The 17967-nt window shown below is 46.4% G+C and overlaps 1 protein-coding gene across 2 annotated transcripts in view; it reads left to right on the top strand.

Moving 5' to 3' along the window:
• Positions 1-17967, top strand: part of FER1L6 (fer-1 like family member 6) — a 164489-nt gene that overhangs the window by 90250 nt on the left and 56272 nt on the right. For both annotated transcript variants that reach the window (XM_019459903.2, XM_053896193.1), the window contains exons 19-22: positions 2761-2938; positions 6518-6642; positions 11593-11727; positions 15041-15190. In XM_019459903.2, the coding sequence (XP_019315448.2) occupies positions 2761-2938; positions 6518-6642; positions 11593-11727; positions 15041-15190 (588 nt within the window). The remainder of the gene's footprint in view (positions 1-2760; positions 2939-6517; positions 6643-11592; positions 11728-15040; positions 15191-17967) is intronic.

The following is a 17967-nucleotide window of genomic DNA, read 5'->3' on the forward strand; positions in this document are numbered from 1 at the left end:
GGCAACGCAGATAGGAAGTTAAGTCTTGTTCAAGTACTTACCACTGTGGTCATTGACCAGCAGGATCAGCACCATCAGGGAGAAATGCAGAATCACAAGACCTACTGAATCAGAATTTACATTTTAGCCAGACGCCCAGGCAGTTCACGCAGATAGATCAGTGTGTGAGGAGCCCTGGCTAAGAGTATGGGCTCTGGAGCCGGGTAGAGCAGGGTTGAGTCTTGGGTCATTCTTGCCTCACTCTGTGATGGTAGACACTCATCTTAACCTCTCCGAACCTCCATTTCTACATCTTCAAAGTACACATAATAAAGATATTTACTCTTCCTTCACCATGAAGATGAATGATAACCTGTGGCTTGTTAACAGTATGTAAGTACTAAGACACGGTGCGTGCAGGGAGAAACATGAGAGAGACCTAGGACTGTGTAAGCGCTCAACATGCGTGAAGCAGGATTGTTATTAGGAAAATAAATTAATGAGCTGACAAATATTTATTGAGTACTTCATGAATGCCAAGCAGTCTTTTGGGGACGTCACTGCGAACTGACAGATAAAAATCCCTGCCTTTGTGAATCGATATCCTAGTGATATCTACAAATGGCAAAGGGATTACTTTTTATTACAATAGAATAACCGTAGGCTCTCATAAATATTTGTTTTATTGAACAATGCTCAATGCATTTTAGCTATTATTGTTATGGTTATTACAGAAGTGATGAGTTGAGGATAATTTCTTATAATTTTTAAAATTATGAGTTGCAGAGCGGTTATCTTTACCAACAACAAAATGACCTTTTTTTTTTTTTTAAGCTGAGTAAATAATGGCATCCCACTCCCTAAAGAATAAAATCTGAACTCATCCACATAACGAGCAGGATTCCTCATCCTCGTCTGTGTCATTCTTTGCCCCATCTCTTTCTTTTCTAAAAACTTTTAGCAAATCCCCTCCTGACACGGAGTGAGCACTCACTAAACATTAGCCTGTATCACCACTGTTAGTTCCCACCCCTGTGTCTTTGTTCATGCCTTCCCTCTTCCTGGGATGCTTTCTCTACTGGTCCAGCTCCTGAAGTACCCACTAAAGCCCAGTAAAATGTTTGACTCCTAAAAAAAAATAGAAACACCTGCTCCTACTTTTCTGTTCCCTTTGTTTCTCTCTTACCCTTGACCTTGCATTGGAATAAAGGACTGCAAGTCGGTTTCCTTGTGAGCCAATGAAGGGAGGCCCGGGGTGGGGGGGGGGGGTGTCTTGATCATTCTGATGCCTTCCTGACCCCGCCGCTTTAGTGAGGCCTAATGGCCCTTCAGGTAGTTGCTGAACTGAGTTGCTGAAAATCCATTTAAGGGACCTGCAGAGCGAAGAGAAAGGTAAACAGCCATGCTCAATTTTGGATTCAGATGCTCTCCACGGGTGCCTTGGAAATTGTCAGAGCATGCTGTGGCCTCTCATGTAGGATTTTGTGATTCCTTCTGGAAAAAAGGTGGTGCCGAAGAAAGTGGACAATATCGATAGGAAATCCTAAGAAACGCTAAGTGACACTTAGAAAAGTCAACGAAATCTGGAGAGGTAGCTACTCTAAGAATGAAGATCTAGGCAGCAGTTCTGAACACAGCCACGTCTGGGGTTGGGAACCCCCTCAGTGGGGAAGGAACCCCCTACTCCTGGTGACTGAGGAATAAAGAAGCTACGCTACACTGAGTTGTATCCTCCACATCTTGAGAACACGTTCACCCACACACATTCATCTGTACGTGCACAGATTCAGACCGCCTACACGAATACACACGTGAACACGCAGATGCAAACACACATAAATATAAATCCAGATCCGAGTACAGTCAAAGGGGAGCATGCAGGGTGGAAAAGGAATTTGAAACCACGCTGCATGAGGGGGGGATGAAGGGACTAGAGATGGTTAGGCAGGAAGAAGGATATGGTAGGGCGGGTAGGTCCCTTCAAGCACATGGGGGCCTGGCCTATGGAAGAAGCAGCACATGAGTCCCTCTGAACGAAGGAAAAATGTAGATGCTGTGGTTGGGATTCGAGGTGCTTGGAAGTTCTGGGAAGGGATATTTCTTTCTTTCTTTTTTTTTGGGGGGGGGGAAGGATATTTCAGCTCAGTGTGGGAAGAGGCAAGCTTTGGGGGTAGAGTCCGGCATCTAGATATGGAATTACCTCCTCTGGGTTTTGGTCCTGGTTCTGTCACTTGAAAGCTGAGTGATCTAAGGGAACTTCGTTAACCTCTCTGAGCCCGAGTTTCCTCATATATACAAACAGGGGCAATAATCATACCTTCCTGGTAGATTTAAATGATCCAAGGCTCAGAAGTGCCTTTTTTAGCTTCAGGCCCACTAGACCTGGATCCTCCTCTGGGACTGTGCATGGTGGCAACTGGGGTCATCAGTCTCATTTTGATACAAGATTACGGGGCGCCTGGGTGGCTCAGTCGGTTAAGCGTCTGACTTCAACTCAGGTCATGATCTCGCAATTTGTGAGTTCGAGCCCCGCATCCAACTGTCTGCTGTCATTGTAGAGTCTGCTTGGGATCCTCTGTCCCCTTCTCTCTGCCCTCCCCAGCTGTGCCCTCTCTTTTTTCACAAATAAATAAACATTGAAAGAAAAAAAAAAAAAGATTATGTCCTGAGAACTGCTCTCTGAATACCTGCCCTGGGTGTGTCCCCAGATCCACAGGACCTCTTTTCTCAAAGAGTGAGCCTCCTCCTAACAAAGTGGTCTTCCTCGTAACCTTTCCCCAGCTTCCTGGAAAACGGCCGGCTGGTTGGTCAGTGCAAGCGAAGGTCGACCTGTACCTGTGGCTGGGCTCCACCAGACATTCCGGTGCCATTTTGGACAACTTGCCAGCAGGCTATGAAGCAGAGATGTCCTCCAAAGTGTCTGGCACGCATCAACCCCCGGCCAGCCTGCTCTACCCAGGTATGATGCCCACCTGACAAAGAGGGTCAGTAGGTGTCTCCAGTGGGCTTCTGAGAAAACAATGAGAAGGACGGCATGCATGGGCTGTTTGCACATTATTTTAGGATCAACTCATTTCCCTCTTAAAATATAGTTTCTAAATTTTCTTCCTTACCTTCCAATTGTCCCATCTCAAAAGAATAAAGTGAAATCGTTAAATACATCTGGAGTAAAAGTTATAGTTTTCTGCTAATGGAGGGCATTGCAACTTGAGTTTCTTGGTAGGCAGATCATGTGGACTGAGTTTGCATTTGAAGCAGAAGATGCCTTTTAAAACACATCAGTAAGTTCTTATGCTGATATGACCTGTGCAATTCCTTTTACATGGCACTAGGGTTTTGACCTGTAAACAGCGGGCGTTTGCATTTGCCAGTAATGACCCAAGGGGAACTGGTATCACTGGGGTCCCTTGTGTTTCTTCAGCTTGGTTCCTGATGTGGTCACTTTGAGAAATTCAGCGTGCTTTATATAAACCTTTCTTCTATGCAGATAGTTTCTATGAGTGCCATTATGTTTACATTTTCATGTCATTTTGGATTTTGTTATAAGTATTAATGTCTTACAGTAGCAATTTGCTTTCTCTTTCCAAATTGCTTCAATTTACAGGATCTTTGCTGCTGAATTCAGACAGAATAGATGACAGTTTTGCCTTAACTTCAATTGAAGTTAAGTTTTGAATCGAGCCATTGTTGGAAACACAGGAGAATTGTCCACAAATCCAGGCTTTCTTTGTTACCCAAGACTCGTTTGATGTTGGTTGACCTTAACTGCCAATGGAATCCAAGTGGTTCCGTAGTTAGAAGGCTCTGGAGATATTTATCCAGAGGTTCAGCTCATGATTTCTGTGCCCGGTGTCAATGTATAAGAATAAGGAAAGCTGAGCCCTATTTGGAAAATGCATGGCCCATACAATGTACCAAGCATTGTTCCATCTACTTTATGAATTATATTGAATTTACTTGTCACATAAACCCTGGGCAGTTTCTTCATTTTACAGAGGGAGAAAGGATGTATCAGAAATGCTTGGAATTGTCCAAGATCACACAGCTAGTAAATGACGAAGTCAGCTTCTCCAAACTCTGCTTTATTTCCATTGCTTTCCATCCTGTCTTTAAAGAGGTCTCATCTTGGGGCATCTGGGTGGCTTAGCTGGTTAAGCATCTGACTTCAGCTCAGATCATGATCTCGCAGTTCACGAGTTCAAGCCCATGTTGGGCTCTGTGCTGACAGCTCAGAGCCTGGAGCCTGCTTTGGATTCTGTGTCTTCCTCTCTGCCTCTCTCTCTCTCTCTCTCTCTCTCTCAAAAATAAATAAACCTTTAAAAAATAAAAAAAAAAAAGAGGTTTTATCTTTGGGTGAAAGACACTCATATCAAATTACCTTCTAATTTCTATAGATTCTATCTCTGGAGATTGAAGGTACCCAGACATATTGCTGTCCCAGCTGCTAACAATTCAAAGGAGAAGAAAGACTTTTTCAAGAGCTTTCTGATCCTCTGCAGTGTGTTATTTTCATGGAGTGACCTAATAAACTTTCTCCGCTGTGCACTGACATTGATGGCTTTGGCTGCCTTCCAAATCCACTGGAGAATTTTGTTTCTTCACTCACTTGGTGCTTCAGAAAATATCCATCCAGCCAATAATTAGCTTGTACCTACATATGGCAGGCATGGTGGGAAAATTAGTGGGGGATGTAGAGATGAGAGAGGGGTCATCTGGCCCTCGAGTGGGGGCAATCAGACACATCTCTACCAACCGCAAGTAGAAAATGAACTACCACACAAAAGATGGATCACCAAATTGGGAGAGCGAAGAGGAAACTGACTTTATCAGTCTAAGGGACAGAGCTGATAAGAGGTTTCAGAAAAACAAAAACTTTAACCAAATAAATGGTTCCCCCTAGCGTTGTGCAGCATACTGCCTACGTGGCTGCAGCTGGGGGCTCTGAGGGACACCCAGGTGGCCCCAGCTGCCACCGTCACAGGTCACATTACAATGAACAATAGTAACAGCCACACCAGCATCTTTATACCACTTTTAAAGTTCTTGCCATGTGTCAGGCACCTAGTCCTTTGATCTCCTACATTAACCCTCTGAAGAAATATTATTACCCCCATTTTATAGGTGGGAAACAAAGGCACAGAGAGGGTTAGTAACTTCGTGTGAGTCCATATACAGACTTGTGTGACATAAGCCTAGGAGTGGCATGGGAGGGAAGAAGAGGGGGCATCTGTACCCTTAATTTAACAAAGTAATGCTAGTCAAACTGGTATGGAAGAGTTCCTGCCTCCCAGTTCCCACATCAATGCAAAACACTGATATCCTGAACACAGTATAGTATTGCCTTTGGGGGAGACAGGGAACAGGATTGGGTAAGGGGGTAAAAAGGAGCAAGTGAACATAAAAAACAAGAGGGGCTTTACAAAGCCCCATAAACCCAGGAATATGACAAGTCAGCTCTTACTTGGGATGCCCCCACTGAACCCTCATCTGCCCTCACCTGCAGCCCCCTCTCTGCTCCCATCCTGTCATCAGATATGCTCACTCCTGCCTTTAATTAACCTCCGTGCCCTCTGCCTGTATCTCTCACAGGACGCTAGTTCCTGGCCTCCTGTCACTGGGATGTGGATGCTGGTCTTATATTCTGCCCTCTTCCTGGAGCTCCCCGAGGGCAGAGGGCAAGGGCTGTCTTAGCCACTTCACAATCCTTAGACCAGACCGTACCTGGTACACAGTAGGCGCTCAAGATGACATTGGCTGGCTGAATGGAAGAATGGATGAGTGGTTGACTCGAGTTTATGGAAGCACAAGCTATTAGTGGAGCAGCCCCTTTCTTACACACACGTGCACATGAGGGCCAGTGGAAACAGGAGAATTACTAAAACACAAAACGTGGTCTTTTAGAGGGGCGCCCGGGTGGCTCAGTTGGTTAAGCGTCCAACTTTGGCTCAAGTCATGAACTCACCATCCGTGAGTTCGAACCCTGCGTTGGGCTCTGTGCCGACAGCTCAGAGCCTGGAACCTGCTTTGGATTCTGTGTGTGTGTGTGTGTGTGTGTGTGTCTCCGCCCCTTCCCTGCTTGCACTCTGTCTCTCTCTCAAAACTAAATAATAAACATAAGAAAAAAATGTGGTCTTTTAGAAAGAGAAGGTGAATTTGGAATCTGACAGAAATGAAATCCAGGCTCTGGCATTTGATAGCTCTGCAAACCTGGAAAACTTGTGTAGCGTATTTTGTGAGCCATTTCCTTTATACATGTACGGGGATGATTATGATGATTATCTATGTAATCACAGGGCTCTTATGAAGATCAAAACCCATGATGTGGTGAGGGGGCCAAGGAGAATGCCTGGCTCCAAAGTTCCCCGTAGATACCCCCTCTCCCCCTTTCTTCACTGCTTCTGTTTCAGTCTAGAGGCGGGTGGTGCTCCCAGTCTTGGCCTCTGGACACACTCACAGACGCACACGGCACACAGACACCTGTTCGTACTCGCTGTTGGGGAGCGCCCACTGATGCCCGCCCGTTTCCATTTGTCCACAGCCCGGCATGTCTTTCAGCTGAGAGCGCACATGTATCAAGCTCGGGGCCTCATCGCAGCGGACAGCAGTGGACTCTCGGACCCCTTTGCCAAGGTCACATTCCTTTCCCACTGCCAGACCACAAAGGTAACCAGGGAAGCCCGCCTGCCTTCTCATGGCCCACAGCTGATCCGCAGCAGAGCCCAGCAAAGAAAACAGCAGGGGCATGTTGCAAATACCTGTGTCTCTGGGTATGTTGATTTCAGACGCCAAAGCACACGTGCAAGGAAGGATTGCCGTGCAGAAGGTCTCTTGTTCCAGTGTGACCCATTGTCCTGCAGCCGAGATAGCAGACACCCGTAGTGAAGGAAGGGGGCTGGGGAAAAGGGATGAAGAGGAGAAGGGCACATCTAGCCCACCTGCCCAAGTGCTGGGCACAAGGCCAAGTTCAGTGGGGGAACAAACACGTGAGAAAACAGCACACAGACATGGCTGCATGAGGCTTATGAACCAACGTTTATTGAAGGTTCATGGTGGGGAGGAGCGTTTTCCAGTTTTGTAGTCAGGAATCCCTAGACTTTGCACTGTTTTCTTTCTACTCACCAGCTGGGGGATTTGGGACACTTTCAAATTGTGCAATGTGGTGTCTCCCTCTGGAAAACACTACTTCCTAATGGATGGTGTGAGAATTAAAGGAAGTGGGTCTACACTGCTTTGCTCTGGGCTCTCTCCCTTTCCTATACACTGAGTGCTGAAAAGTGAAAGTGTTCCTAATCAGTGGACATCCAGTTGGACGCTTTTCCCATTAGATCATATTCTCCAAGGACTGACTCTGTTCTTTGAGGATTCTGTGTTCTGAGAGAGGAGAGTTCACAAAGGATTTGCTCATCTCTGGGAGTTAAGACAAACACCAAGGGCCCAAAGAGACCTGAGGTTATGTTCTAGGTCATCTACTCTCTGGCCACATTTACTCACTAAACCTCCATCTGTCGTCTTAAAATATGACTGTTGTCAAGAAGCCCAGAGTTAAGTGTATAAAGTGATTGATGAATGGAGGCCGTTGTATTGGCTAATGTTACACGGGCTGACATTTCTCTCCAAAGTGAGGCCTGTAACCTGGGAGATTGCGTTTGATTTGTGACCTGCAGACTGAGATCATCTTGTCCATTTCTCTATCAGCTGCGGAGTTTTTGCTCTGTGACAGGTCCTTGCTGGGCTCGGGGGCTGCACCATGAAATACGTCATAACGTGGGGCTATAGAAAGACTTCCAAGAGCCACGGGAGAGGGATTCGTTCTGTGGGGGTGGGAATCGAGAGAGACCCCAGAAGGAAGGTGACCCCATCCTCACTTAGTGAAGGAGCATGAGAACACATGAAGCATGAGGGCTCCAGACTACTTTCTCTTCTCTGTGTTTTCAAGGGTAGTGCATAGCTCAGTGATGACAGTATAGACTCTGGAGCCACATTGTTTGGGTTCAGGTCTAAGCTCTTTCATTTGCTTGTTGTGTGACCTTAAGCAAAGCTCTCACGATGATGACATTGTATCTATTTCCCAGAGGGTAAACCACCCAGGACAATGCCTTGCTTGTAATCTTTATGTGACTCCTTGTTATTGTCACTGAGGCTTCCCACCAGAAGCAAGGAGGATTCTCAAAGGGTGGACCCCTGGGGCCTTCCTCCATCTGCCACAAAACTGTGGGGTTCCAGGCCCTGGTGATCTCGGGGCCCTGGACGGGGAGGGGGTTTGAGTGAACTCATTGGGCTGCTATGTGATTATCTTCCTATTTTGCCTCTCTATACAGTAGCTTTATTTGATTCAGACATATCTCAAAGGAACAAATGGCATTTATCAAATGATCGTTTGAAAGGGAAAACAGCTTCTGTTGAGGCCTGGACTTTGCCTCTATACTTTTGAACCAAGTACCTAATTTTTGTCAGTAATAATAGCTGCCATTTATCAAGAGCTCCCTACATGCCAGGCATAAAGCCAAGCATCTTATATGCATAGTTCACTACATCTCATGGCAGCCTAAAGGTGGATGTTATTAGTGTCCCCATTCTGCAGGTGAGAAGGGAAGGCTTAGGGACTATATAGGTGGAAGGTGGTAAAGCCAAGATAGAAACCCACGTTGGTCCAGTTCCAAAGCCACTTTGCTTTCCATTTGGGTAAGAAAGGGATCTGGATTCCCTCTGCTGTTTCAGTGCCATGCTGCCTCGGAGCCTGTGTGTGACATGCCCCACTCTCGCACCCTTCATGATGGAGAAAGCTGACCCTGTGGTCCTAGCTGAGCTCCACCGTTCACCCGGTAGCCCGTGCCTGAACTGACCACACAGAGCTCAGGGGGAGCAGTCTCAGCAGGCCTGGTCCCACAACCAGTCCTCTCTAAAATGACGTGACGATCTGAAATATTTCAGAAGGGACACCCAGTTATTCCAGAGGTCACTGAGGATGTGGGATTTAGAAATCTCATGGCGACCAAAGTATAAAGGGAAAGGGAGACAGCTCCCCAAAGAGAAAGGCTTCGGAGCCAGAAGGGGAGAGGGACTAAGTGGCTTAAGAGGAGCCTCAGAGGACAGGAGAGGACATGGCAGAGGGTGGGGAGTGTGGAGCCTGAGATTTCAAGCGATCAGAGTCCTGAGGACACAAACAGTCTCTTGTTAGACGTGAGTACCCAGTGCACCAAGACCGGCATGTGGCAGGTGTTCAGTAACTGCTTACCCATTCATAAATACTGTGGTGGGGTCGAGTCGGGTGGGGAACAAGCACTTAGTGAGCACCTACTGTGTGCCAGGCATTTAATACACTTTACCTCAGACAGTGGTCATAACAACTCTACAAGGTAGGTGCTAACCATTTACATGAGGGAAACTATGGTTCACGGGAGTGAAATCGCCTGCCCAGTTGGACAGAGGCAGGTGATGAAACTAGGGTTCCATTCCAAAGGTATCTGATTCTAGAGCCATGCTACATCTGTAGTCTCTGACTCCTTCTTCAAAGTGTTAGCTAGTTGCTACCAAAGTCTCCCAAACATCATCAAATACGGTCACAATGCAGAGCTCCTTAAGGAAGATCTGAAGAGGTGGAGCTTAGTCATGGGCACCTTGGCAGAGAAGTGGGACAATGTACTTTTGTTTGGGTGAGCTTTTGGGGGACCTTTGGAAGGTGGCCACATTGTCCTTGTACTCATGGGAACAACTCTGAGGATAGGCCAATATCCATGCATTTATTCATGCGAAGAGCTCTTGAGCACCTGTTATACGCAGGATGCCATATTGGTGCCCAGTACTGTGCCTAGCACATTGTATGCTGAATGTATTAATAGATACATGTTGAATGAATGAATGCTGGCCTCTGTAATCTTATCAGGTGGTATTTATAGCCCCAAGTGCCAAGGAAGCCGTCAAAATATTTCTACAGGAAAGATGCTGTGAGGATCATAAATTGCTTTGGTATTACATTTTTGTATGTGTACTGCGAAAGAGTTTGCATTTCTATTTTTAAAAGCAACATAAAAACCCAGGTTTCTTTGTGATGTCAGATAGCCATACAGGATAATCTTGCATCGCAACTGTAAAACTCCTGTTCATAGGTTAGACGAAGCCATTTTTCTCCTGTCCAAAAAGTTAAGGTTTTCTCTGAGATGTTATGTCAGAAACATCACTGTGTCTGAGGCATAGACGCAAAAAGCGAGCGAGGAAGGAAATTGTGGAATGCATATTTTTATGACTCACATAAAGAAGACGAATAAACAATTCTCTCCTGACCACAGTGCCAATGGTTTAATGTCTTGGCTAGAGATGACTCCTGATGTAAAAGTCTGAGATGACAGATTTATTCTTTGGAGTCCAGGAAGTTAGCTGGGGCTAGGTCTCTCTCTCTCTGGCCCGCCTGGCATGCGCAGTGAGAAGTAAGGGTGTGGTTCAGAGGGAGTGTGGAAATTCCCCAGGACCCAGCAGCCATTGTGCTGTGTTCACCTGTGAAATGACCTGTTTGTCTGCACATCCTGGGAAAGGGGGAAATGTTCCAAGACTAGCCTCACACATTAACAGCCTAGTTTCTGCCCAGATGCAGAATCTACCCATACTGCAGACAGCCCTGGTCTTCAGCTCTGTGAAACTGGCAGGTGTACAAGTATCCACATAACTAGAGTAGAGGATACAAGACCAATGACACCCCTCTGAGGGTAGCAGTTGAATGGCCTGGAATGGGGGGCTGTGAACCACTTTTGGGTGAGGCACTCACAGCTCCCAACCAATAATGCAGACTGTTGTCTTCTGTCCTTTGGTATCTCCATCTGTGTGATGGACACAGCCAATTACCAATGTCACAGTTTGCCATCTTAGAAAAAAAGATGTCATGCAAAATGGTGAAGGTCATTTTGAAGACGCTGGTTCGTTCAATGCAAATGTCCACAAAACAGTACAATTCCATGCAAGGAATATTAGAGTTAACCCCCACTTTGAGTATTTGAGGACAAAATTTTATTTGCTCGTAAGTGAAGCATCACTAGATCTCCTTCATCCTCAATTTGCCCTCCCATAAAACAGAGATAATATTAGCATCTACTTGGTGAGGGTGGATGAGGCTAGCAGCCTGGGCTTTGGTACCAGATGAGTCGGGTTGAATCCCAGTTCTGCCACTTCCTGGCTCCAGACAAGTGAGCCTTGGCTTCCTGATCTGTAAGATGTGAGGAGGTAACTGTATCCACCTCCCAGGACAGTTGTGAAGTTTGAACGAGGCTGTGCATGTAAAGGGCAACAGCTGGTACCCAGTACTCAACACAGGGGAGCTGGTGTCGCCAGCACAGCGCTACTGGGAGGATTGAGTTGAAGTTATGTATGCAAATAAGGTGGTAATCATTGCAGGGGCTGTACTCATGAACTTCTGTAAGCTCTCTGGGGCAGGGAATCTGCGTCCCCTAGCATCTAGTCCCCAGTGGTAGTACATCGGTTTGTGTCATCACTTGGTTGTTAAAGGACTGAGCGAGGATGACGAGGTTCTCTTTGCCCTTCACAAGTAACTGTCGAAGGAATGCACCTCGCCCCCTACAACCCTATCGAATGAGCTTTTGCTTTTCTTTTGGCCCCACCTTCCAGGTCATTTCCCAAACCCTCTCCCCAACCTGGAACCAGATGCTGCTGTTCAATGACTTGGTGCTGCACGGAGACCAGAAGGAGCTGGCGGAGTCCCCGCCTTTGGTGGTGGTGGAGCTGTATGACAGCGACGCGGTGGTGAGTGTCCCGGGCAGTGCCGACTGGGCACTTTATCTAACCAGCCTGCGACTGCTCAGGGCTCTAGAGGTGCCCGGAGGCCATTCTGGGAAAATGATGATTTACAGAACCAGCAATGTTGGTGATGATCATTTGCTGTGCTAAAGGGCTTTTCACTCAGGTTTCCCATTAGTTTGCAAGTAGAATAGGATCCGGGTCACAAAACTTTAGTGGACACACTCTTCTTCAGGAATAAGATACTTGTATAGAGTCACCTGCACGTGTACCCAGCCCCCAGGTGTCCTATTGCTACTCAATAGAAACGCTGAGTAAAAATGTCCAGGCATCTAGAAAACCAGAGGTGTTTACTGACCTTGCTTGGCTGGGGGGACCTGGGTGGGTGTTGTTACCAAGTCAGCCTTTGTAGCTGGGTCATCTTTCTCTTGGTTTTGCTTCCAAGCCCTGCAACAACACATTCATCCCTATCCCATTTCTGTTACGATGTTAACCAGACTTCTTCCTCTCCAAAGATGTCTGTGTTCTCCACTGAGTAGATTCAAAAGCTTACTGGAGGATTTTTTTTTAATTACTATGACAAAAGTTCTTTTTTATTTTATCATTTTTTTCTTCTTTTTAAAAAAAATTTTTTTTTAACGTTTATTTATTTTTGAGACAGAGAGAGACAGAGCATGAACGGGGGAGGGTCAGAGAGAGGGAGACACAGAATCTGAAACAGGCTCCAGGCTCTGAGCTGTCAGCACAGAGCCCGACGCAGGGCTCGAACCCACGGACAGTGAGATCGTGACCTGAGCCGAAGTCGGACGCTTAGCCGACTGAGCCACCCAGGCGCCCCTTTTTCTTCTTTTTTAAATTAAAAAGTCTAAAGGCAAAGGCTTATTTATTTTCTTTGATGTCTTTACCTCCTTGGGAAGTTGCAGAAGCACAATATATCAAGTACAACAGTCGTTCCAAGAAGCCTTCCTAAAGCCCCGTCACGTCCTCAAGCATGCTGGCAGCTCTGACCTTGATTCAAGGTCAGAAGAGATTAGGATGGGAGAATTATAGAAGGTGAGCGGGGATTTCGGAGAGCACGAACCCCCTCTTGCTTCCTGGAGGAGGAAACAGAGACCCAGGAAGGTCAAAGGCCTTGTTCAAGGTCACAGGTAGCTGGAGGTAGAGTCAGAACTTGAACCTAGCCTCCTGTGTCCGAACTTTCTTGCATATGTGGGACTATCTGTAGCTGTATCCCTTCAGACACACATATTCTGCTTTTCCAGAATCACTCTCTCTGTACCCTGTTCCTCCAGCTATAAATTGGAGCTGTCAATTGTATATATTTAGGGAATATGAGTTCCACTGTTGGGCATATAGTACAAATTTTCTGTAGAGATAGTCACAAGATAAATACCTTTTAAATTTTGTTGCTAACGACATGGTTCCATTCCTAACTACTTTTTATTTGAAAACCAGGAAAAATAATCAAGCATCTTTGCAAACTCTTAAACCAACCCGCGTGGCTACATGGATTTCCCTTTGCTTTTCAGACCTCTTCCAGAGCCCCGTTCTACAGTTACCTTCCTGAGCCCCACCCAAGCCAGTCCCTTCATAGAAACACAAGCCTACATTCTCACATTGAAATGAAAAGGAAAAGTAGGAGAGAAAAAAGATATGAAAACTTTGCCTCCTCTTCCTGGAGAGATACATGTAGGTGCCCAGAAGGTTCTGTTTACACCTGCAGCTACGCCGAGCCCACAGCCCTATGGTGATGATCAGATGATTACATTCTGACTCTGCCAGAATGTGGCTCCAATCTAGAGCTTTCTCTCACTCTCCAGTGGCTTGTGCCCTCATTAGGGCCTGCTGCCTCTCTAAGCAATGCGTTTATATTTGGCAAATTAGTTACTTGGGTTTAGCTTTGCTCCTTTGTTTCCAGGGCAGTTGTACTTAATTATTCCCAGCTAGGATCATGACAAAACAGTTCGACAGCAGACCGCTTGTGTCTTGACCTGTGTCATGCCATAGCTCCACCACGAACTGTCCACGAGGGACAGTTCTGACCCCACCTGTGGATACCAGCAGGCAGCTTTGTTTGTTTTAAAGTCAAAAATAATCACAAAATCATCAAATAATCATTAGTTGAAACTAAACACCATTTCCGCCTCAACCAAGGCTCTCTCTACAGCCGGGAATGCAGGTGCTGGTTTATGAGTCTAAAGGCAGTGGAGCAGGGCAGCTGCTAAACCCAGCGTCAGCCAGAAGAGAATGTGGGCGCTGGCCTTGTACTTTGGAAGTCATTAACCCAACAGCTTTCACTCAATAAGTAGGCAATGAGTGCCTGCCCTGTGCTAGGGGTCACAGCAGTATGTAAAACGGGCAATGCCGCCACATGGAGTTTACATTCCAGCCACCCCTGAGATAAATGGGGAAGCAGCCCCAACCTCCAGCCCCATGCTGCTCCTGGGGGAAGCCAGCCCCAGGTTCTTGGGAGCAGGTATGGGAAGAGACAGGAGATGGTGCTATCTCATAGTGTTTTTTTGTTTTGTTTTGTTTTTTGTTTTTTGTGGTTTTTTTGGTGCTCGTAGTTCTTAAAGAAACTTGCGGTCCGTATATATACATACATACAAAACTGTCCTAATGGCCTCTTTTATTACCAAGAAAAATAGAGCAGAACTTCTCTATCACCTGAATATACTGACCTTCATCATTATCATCATCATCATCATCATGGCCATAGTCATCATATTACCGTGTATTGAGCGCTCGATGTATACCAGTCACTGTGCAAAGCACCTACATCATTAAGTCAAACCTCATGGCCCCATTAACAAGTAGTATTTTTAATTCCTTTTAAGGCATGAGGCTCAAAAAAGTTGACTAAATGGCCCAAGGCCACAGAGCTGGAAAGTAGCAGATTTGGGAACACAGACTCAGGTGTGCCTGGACTTCAAAGCTCACGTTCCTGACCACGATGGTGTCCTGCCCTGGAGAGCTTTGGGAAGGCTTGCTGCCACCTTATTTCTTCTTTTCCCTTTCAAGTCTACCCTAGATGATCATCTTAACTTTCTTCCACTGAGCTCTGTATGCTGAGAAGAGAGAACCCGTAATAGCCTTGGGCCCAGAAGTTTTCCCTGGGAGCCCACATGGAATTTCCTGACCCCCAAGCCTTGGTAAGGGGTAAGAGGCATTTGGCAGAAGAAGAGAGTGAGATAGTAGCAAGAGGGAGACACTGAGGCTAATGGCTTTGTCAAGATTATTTTTTAAAGTGCACTGATGCAGGTCAGAACCAGGTAGCTAACCATCGGGGACAAATTCCTTTCTTTTCTTTCTGCCTTAGGGGAAGCCAGAATATTTGGGGGCCACAGTGGCTGCTCCTGTTGTGAAGCTAGCTGACGAGGACTATGAGCCACCCAGGCTGTGCTATCACCCTATCTTTTGTGGGAGCCTCTCTGGAGGGGACCTCCTTGCTGTATTTGAACTGCTGCAGGTAAGTGAGCCAGAGGTCATTGGCCCCAGTCATCTACCTCGTCTTCCCGGCCAGAGCATTTCCATGAAGCTGTGCTTGGCCACTCTCTGCTGTCCTGTGTCTAGAGGGGTCTCCTTCTCAGGATCTGGGAGCCGCCACTCGAGAATTCAGGTGACACGGGCTATTTCTAGAGCCCTTGTGCTGTATAGGTCAGAGTCCCAGGATGAAAACTCCTTCTGGGTTTGGCCAGCAATGCTTGAGCAGCCCTATATGCAAATCATGGAGTTCATACAGACCGTGGGAGGATATGAGGGAGGAAGGGAGCAAACTCGTGGGCACTTACCATGTGGGATGTTCAGTGCCTCACGTAACTTTCATCACATAGACCTCCCTCAAGCCTTTTGAGATAGGTGTTAGGATTCCCATTTTCCACATTGTAAACCGAGAATTAGTGCAATTGTTTGCCCTACTTCATCATTCAGCTAAGACCTGAAATGAGACCTTTTTTTTTAAGAGAGAGAGAGAGGCAGGCAGAGAGAGAGGGAGAGAGAATCCCAAGCAGGCTCCACGCTCAGTGCAGAGTCTGACATGGGGCTCAATCTCACAACCCTGAGATCATGACCTGAGCTGAAATCAAGAGTCAGATGCTTCACTGACTGAGCCACCCAGCAGCGCCTGAACTGAGACCTTTCAAGCCTTTTGCTCCTTACACTGCATCACATAGTTTCCTGAAGACAGGGAGCTCTTAATCAGTCCCACTAAGGCATAGGGGAATTTATGAATATGTGCCTTAGAAGCCTTTTCCAGAAAGTAGAGGCAGGATACTGGGGCGGGAAGCTGAGACTCTCAGGTCTGACTGTCCAGTGGAAAACCAAATGGGACACGGAGAAGACGTGGAGAAGAAGTGATGGGGCCCGGGGGGCTGTTTTAGAGACCATTGCATTCACTGAGGCAGGTGGCACTATCCCTTTGGGTCAGACCAGTTCCTCTATAGGTAAGCCTATTTTTCAGAAATCCCATTTTAAAAAGTTCACTTGGTAGAGAACCTAGAAGGCCAGCACTCCTAACACAGAGAGATAAGGGAGAAGGAAGGGTAAGAGAGTCGGATCCCATGGGTGTGGATCTCATTTCCACCACTTAGGTAGTACGTGACCTTGGGTAAGCTACTTAATCTCTCTGTTTCACTTGCAAAATGAGGATGATGATCAGTGTCCTGAAAGTGCCTGGCATGGAATAAACACTCAACTAAAACCACGTATTTTATTATTAGTAGTAATAGGTCATGTAATATTAAAGCAAAATGTCTAGTCCCACCTGCTTATTTCAGGTGAAGAAATTGAGCTGGGTAGAGAGGTAACAACTTGCTCAACACGGCAGGTCAGGGCCTAGAATCTAGGTATACTGATTGATCCCCCTGATTGCTGGGGAGCCTGGAAAGCATGATGGAGCAGGGATAGCCGAGAGGCTAGGCACCCTTGCATTCAAATCCAAAGTGCCCTCACCTGCAGCTGGGGCTTGAGTATGGCTACAGGGGTGAGTTCAAAGAATCACCCCACTTTGTGGTCTGGTTTTTGCTTCAGTTAAGGCAGAATTTTTTATTTTTTTCCATTTTTTTTTTTTTTAGGGAGAGAGAAAGAGAGGGGGAGAGAGGGAGAGAGAGAAGGAGAGAGAATCCTAAGCAGGCTCCATGCTCAGCACTGAGCCAGATGTGGGGCTCAATCCCATGACCCTGGGATCCTGACCTGAGCAGAAATCAAGAGTCAGATGCTCAACCAACTGAGCCCCTCACGTACCCCAGAGAAGCACTTTTTAAGGATAGAATGGTTGCCTTAGAGAAAGACTGAGCTCTCTGTCTGGGGAACTGAAGCTAGTGAACCCTAGGAGGACAGAGTAGTAGGAATTCAGGCATTGGCTCCAGCCCTACAACGGCTGCAGCCTCGGAAGGTAGGAGTGAGGACTAGAAAAGTGTTTGTCTTACAAGTCGTAGGTTCTAGGATCCCAGGATGACAAACCAAGAGAGATTCTAATAAAACCAGCTCCCACCAGATGGATGCGTGTTACACAGAAACATTTGCTGTTAGAACTGAAAATGACCTTCGAAACCAGCTGGTCCCATCTTTCCTCAAGTGAAAGTCCTGGCAATTGTCGGCTTTCAACGACCGATTTTAGGTTGAAAGCAGGTAGAGCATGATAAATAATACTGTCAAACCAGTATGGAGGGAGTTTTGCCCTCCCCCTCACCCCCAGGTTTACTGAGATATAGTTGACATGTAACGTTGTATACGTGTAAGGTGTACAACATGATTATTTCATATAGCACGTATTATGACATGATGACCACGATGGAAGTTAGTTACCAAATCCATCTCACATAGCTATCGAACCTCACATAAAATTACCTTTTCGTGTGTGTCTTAGCAACTTTCAAGTATCCAAGTTAACTGTAATCACCATGCTGTGCACTGGATCCCCAGAACTTATTCATCTTATAATTGGAAGTCTGTACCCTCCAACCAGCAGCTCCCAATTTCCCCCACCCCGTCTCCCACCCCCTGTCCGTGACAACCACCAGCCTACATGCTGTTTCTGGGAGTTCAGCTTTTTTAGATTCCACATGACAGTGAAATCATACGGCATTTGTCTCTTTCTCTGTTGACTTATCTCACTTAGCCTGACGCCCTCAAGGTCCATCCATATCGTGGCAAATGGAGTTTTGATCCTTGTATCTACTTCCAGCAGAAATTCCAGTTTGATGCCTGTCCATCTAGAAGATCTCTCTCTTCACTTGCAACCTTCCT

This window comes from Panthera pardus, unplaced genomic scaffold (genome assembly GCF_024362965.1).
Source record: "Panthera pardus isolate Hobbes unplaced genomic scaffold, ASM2436296v1 HiC_scaffold_7, whole genome shotgun sequence".
NCBI classification, from domain to species: domain Eukaryota; kingdom Metazoa; phylum Chordata; class Mammalia; order Carnivora; family Felidae; genus Panthera; species Panthera pardus.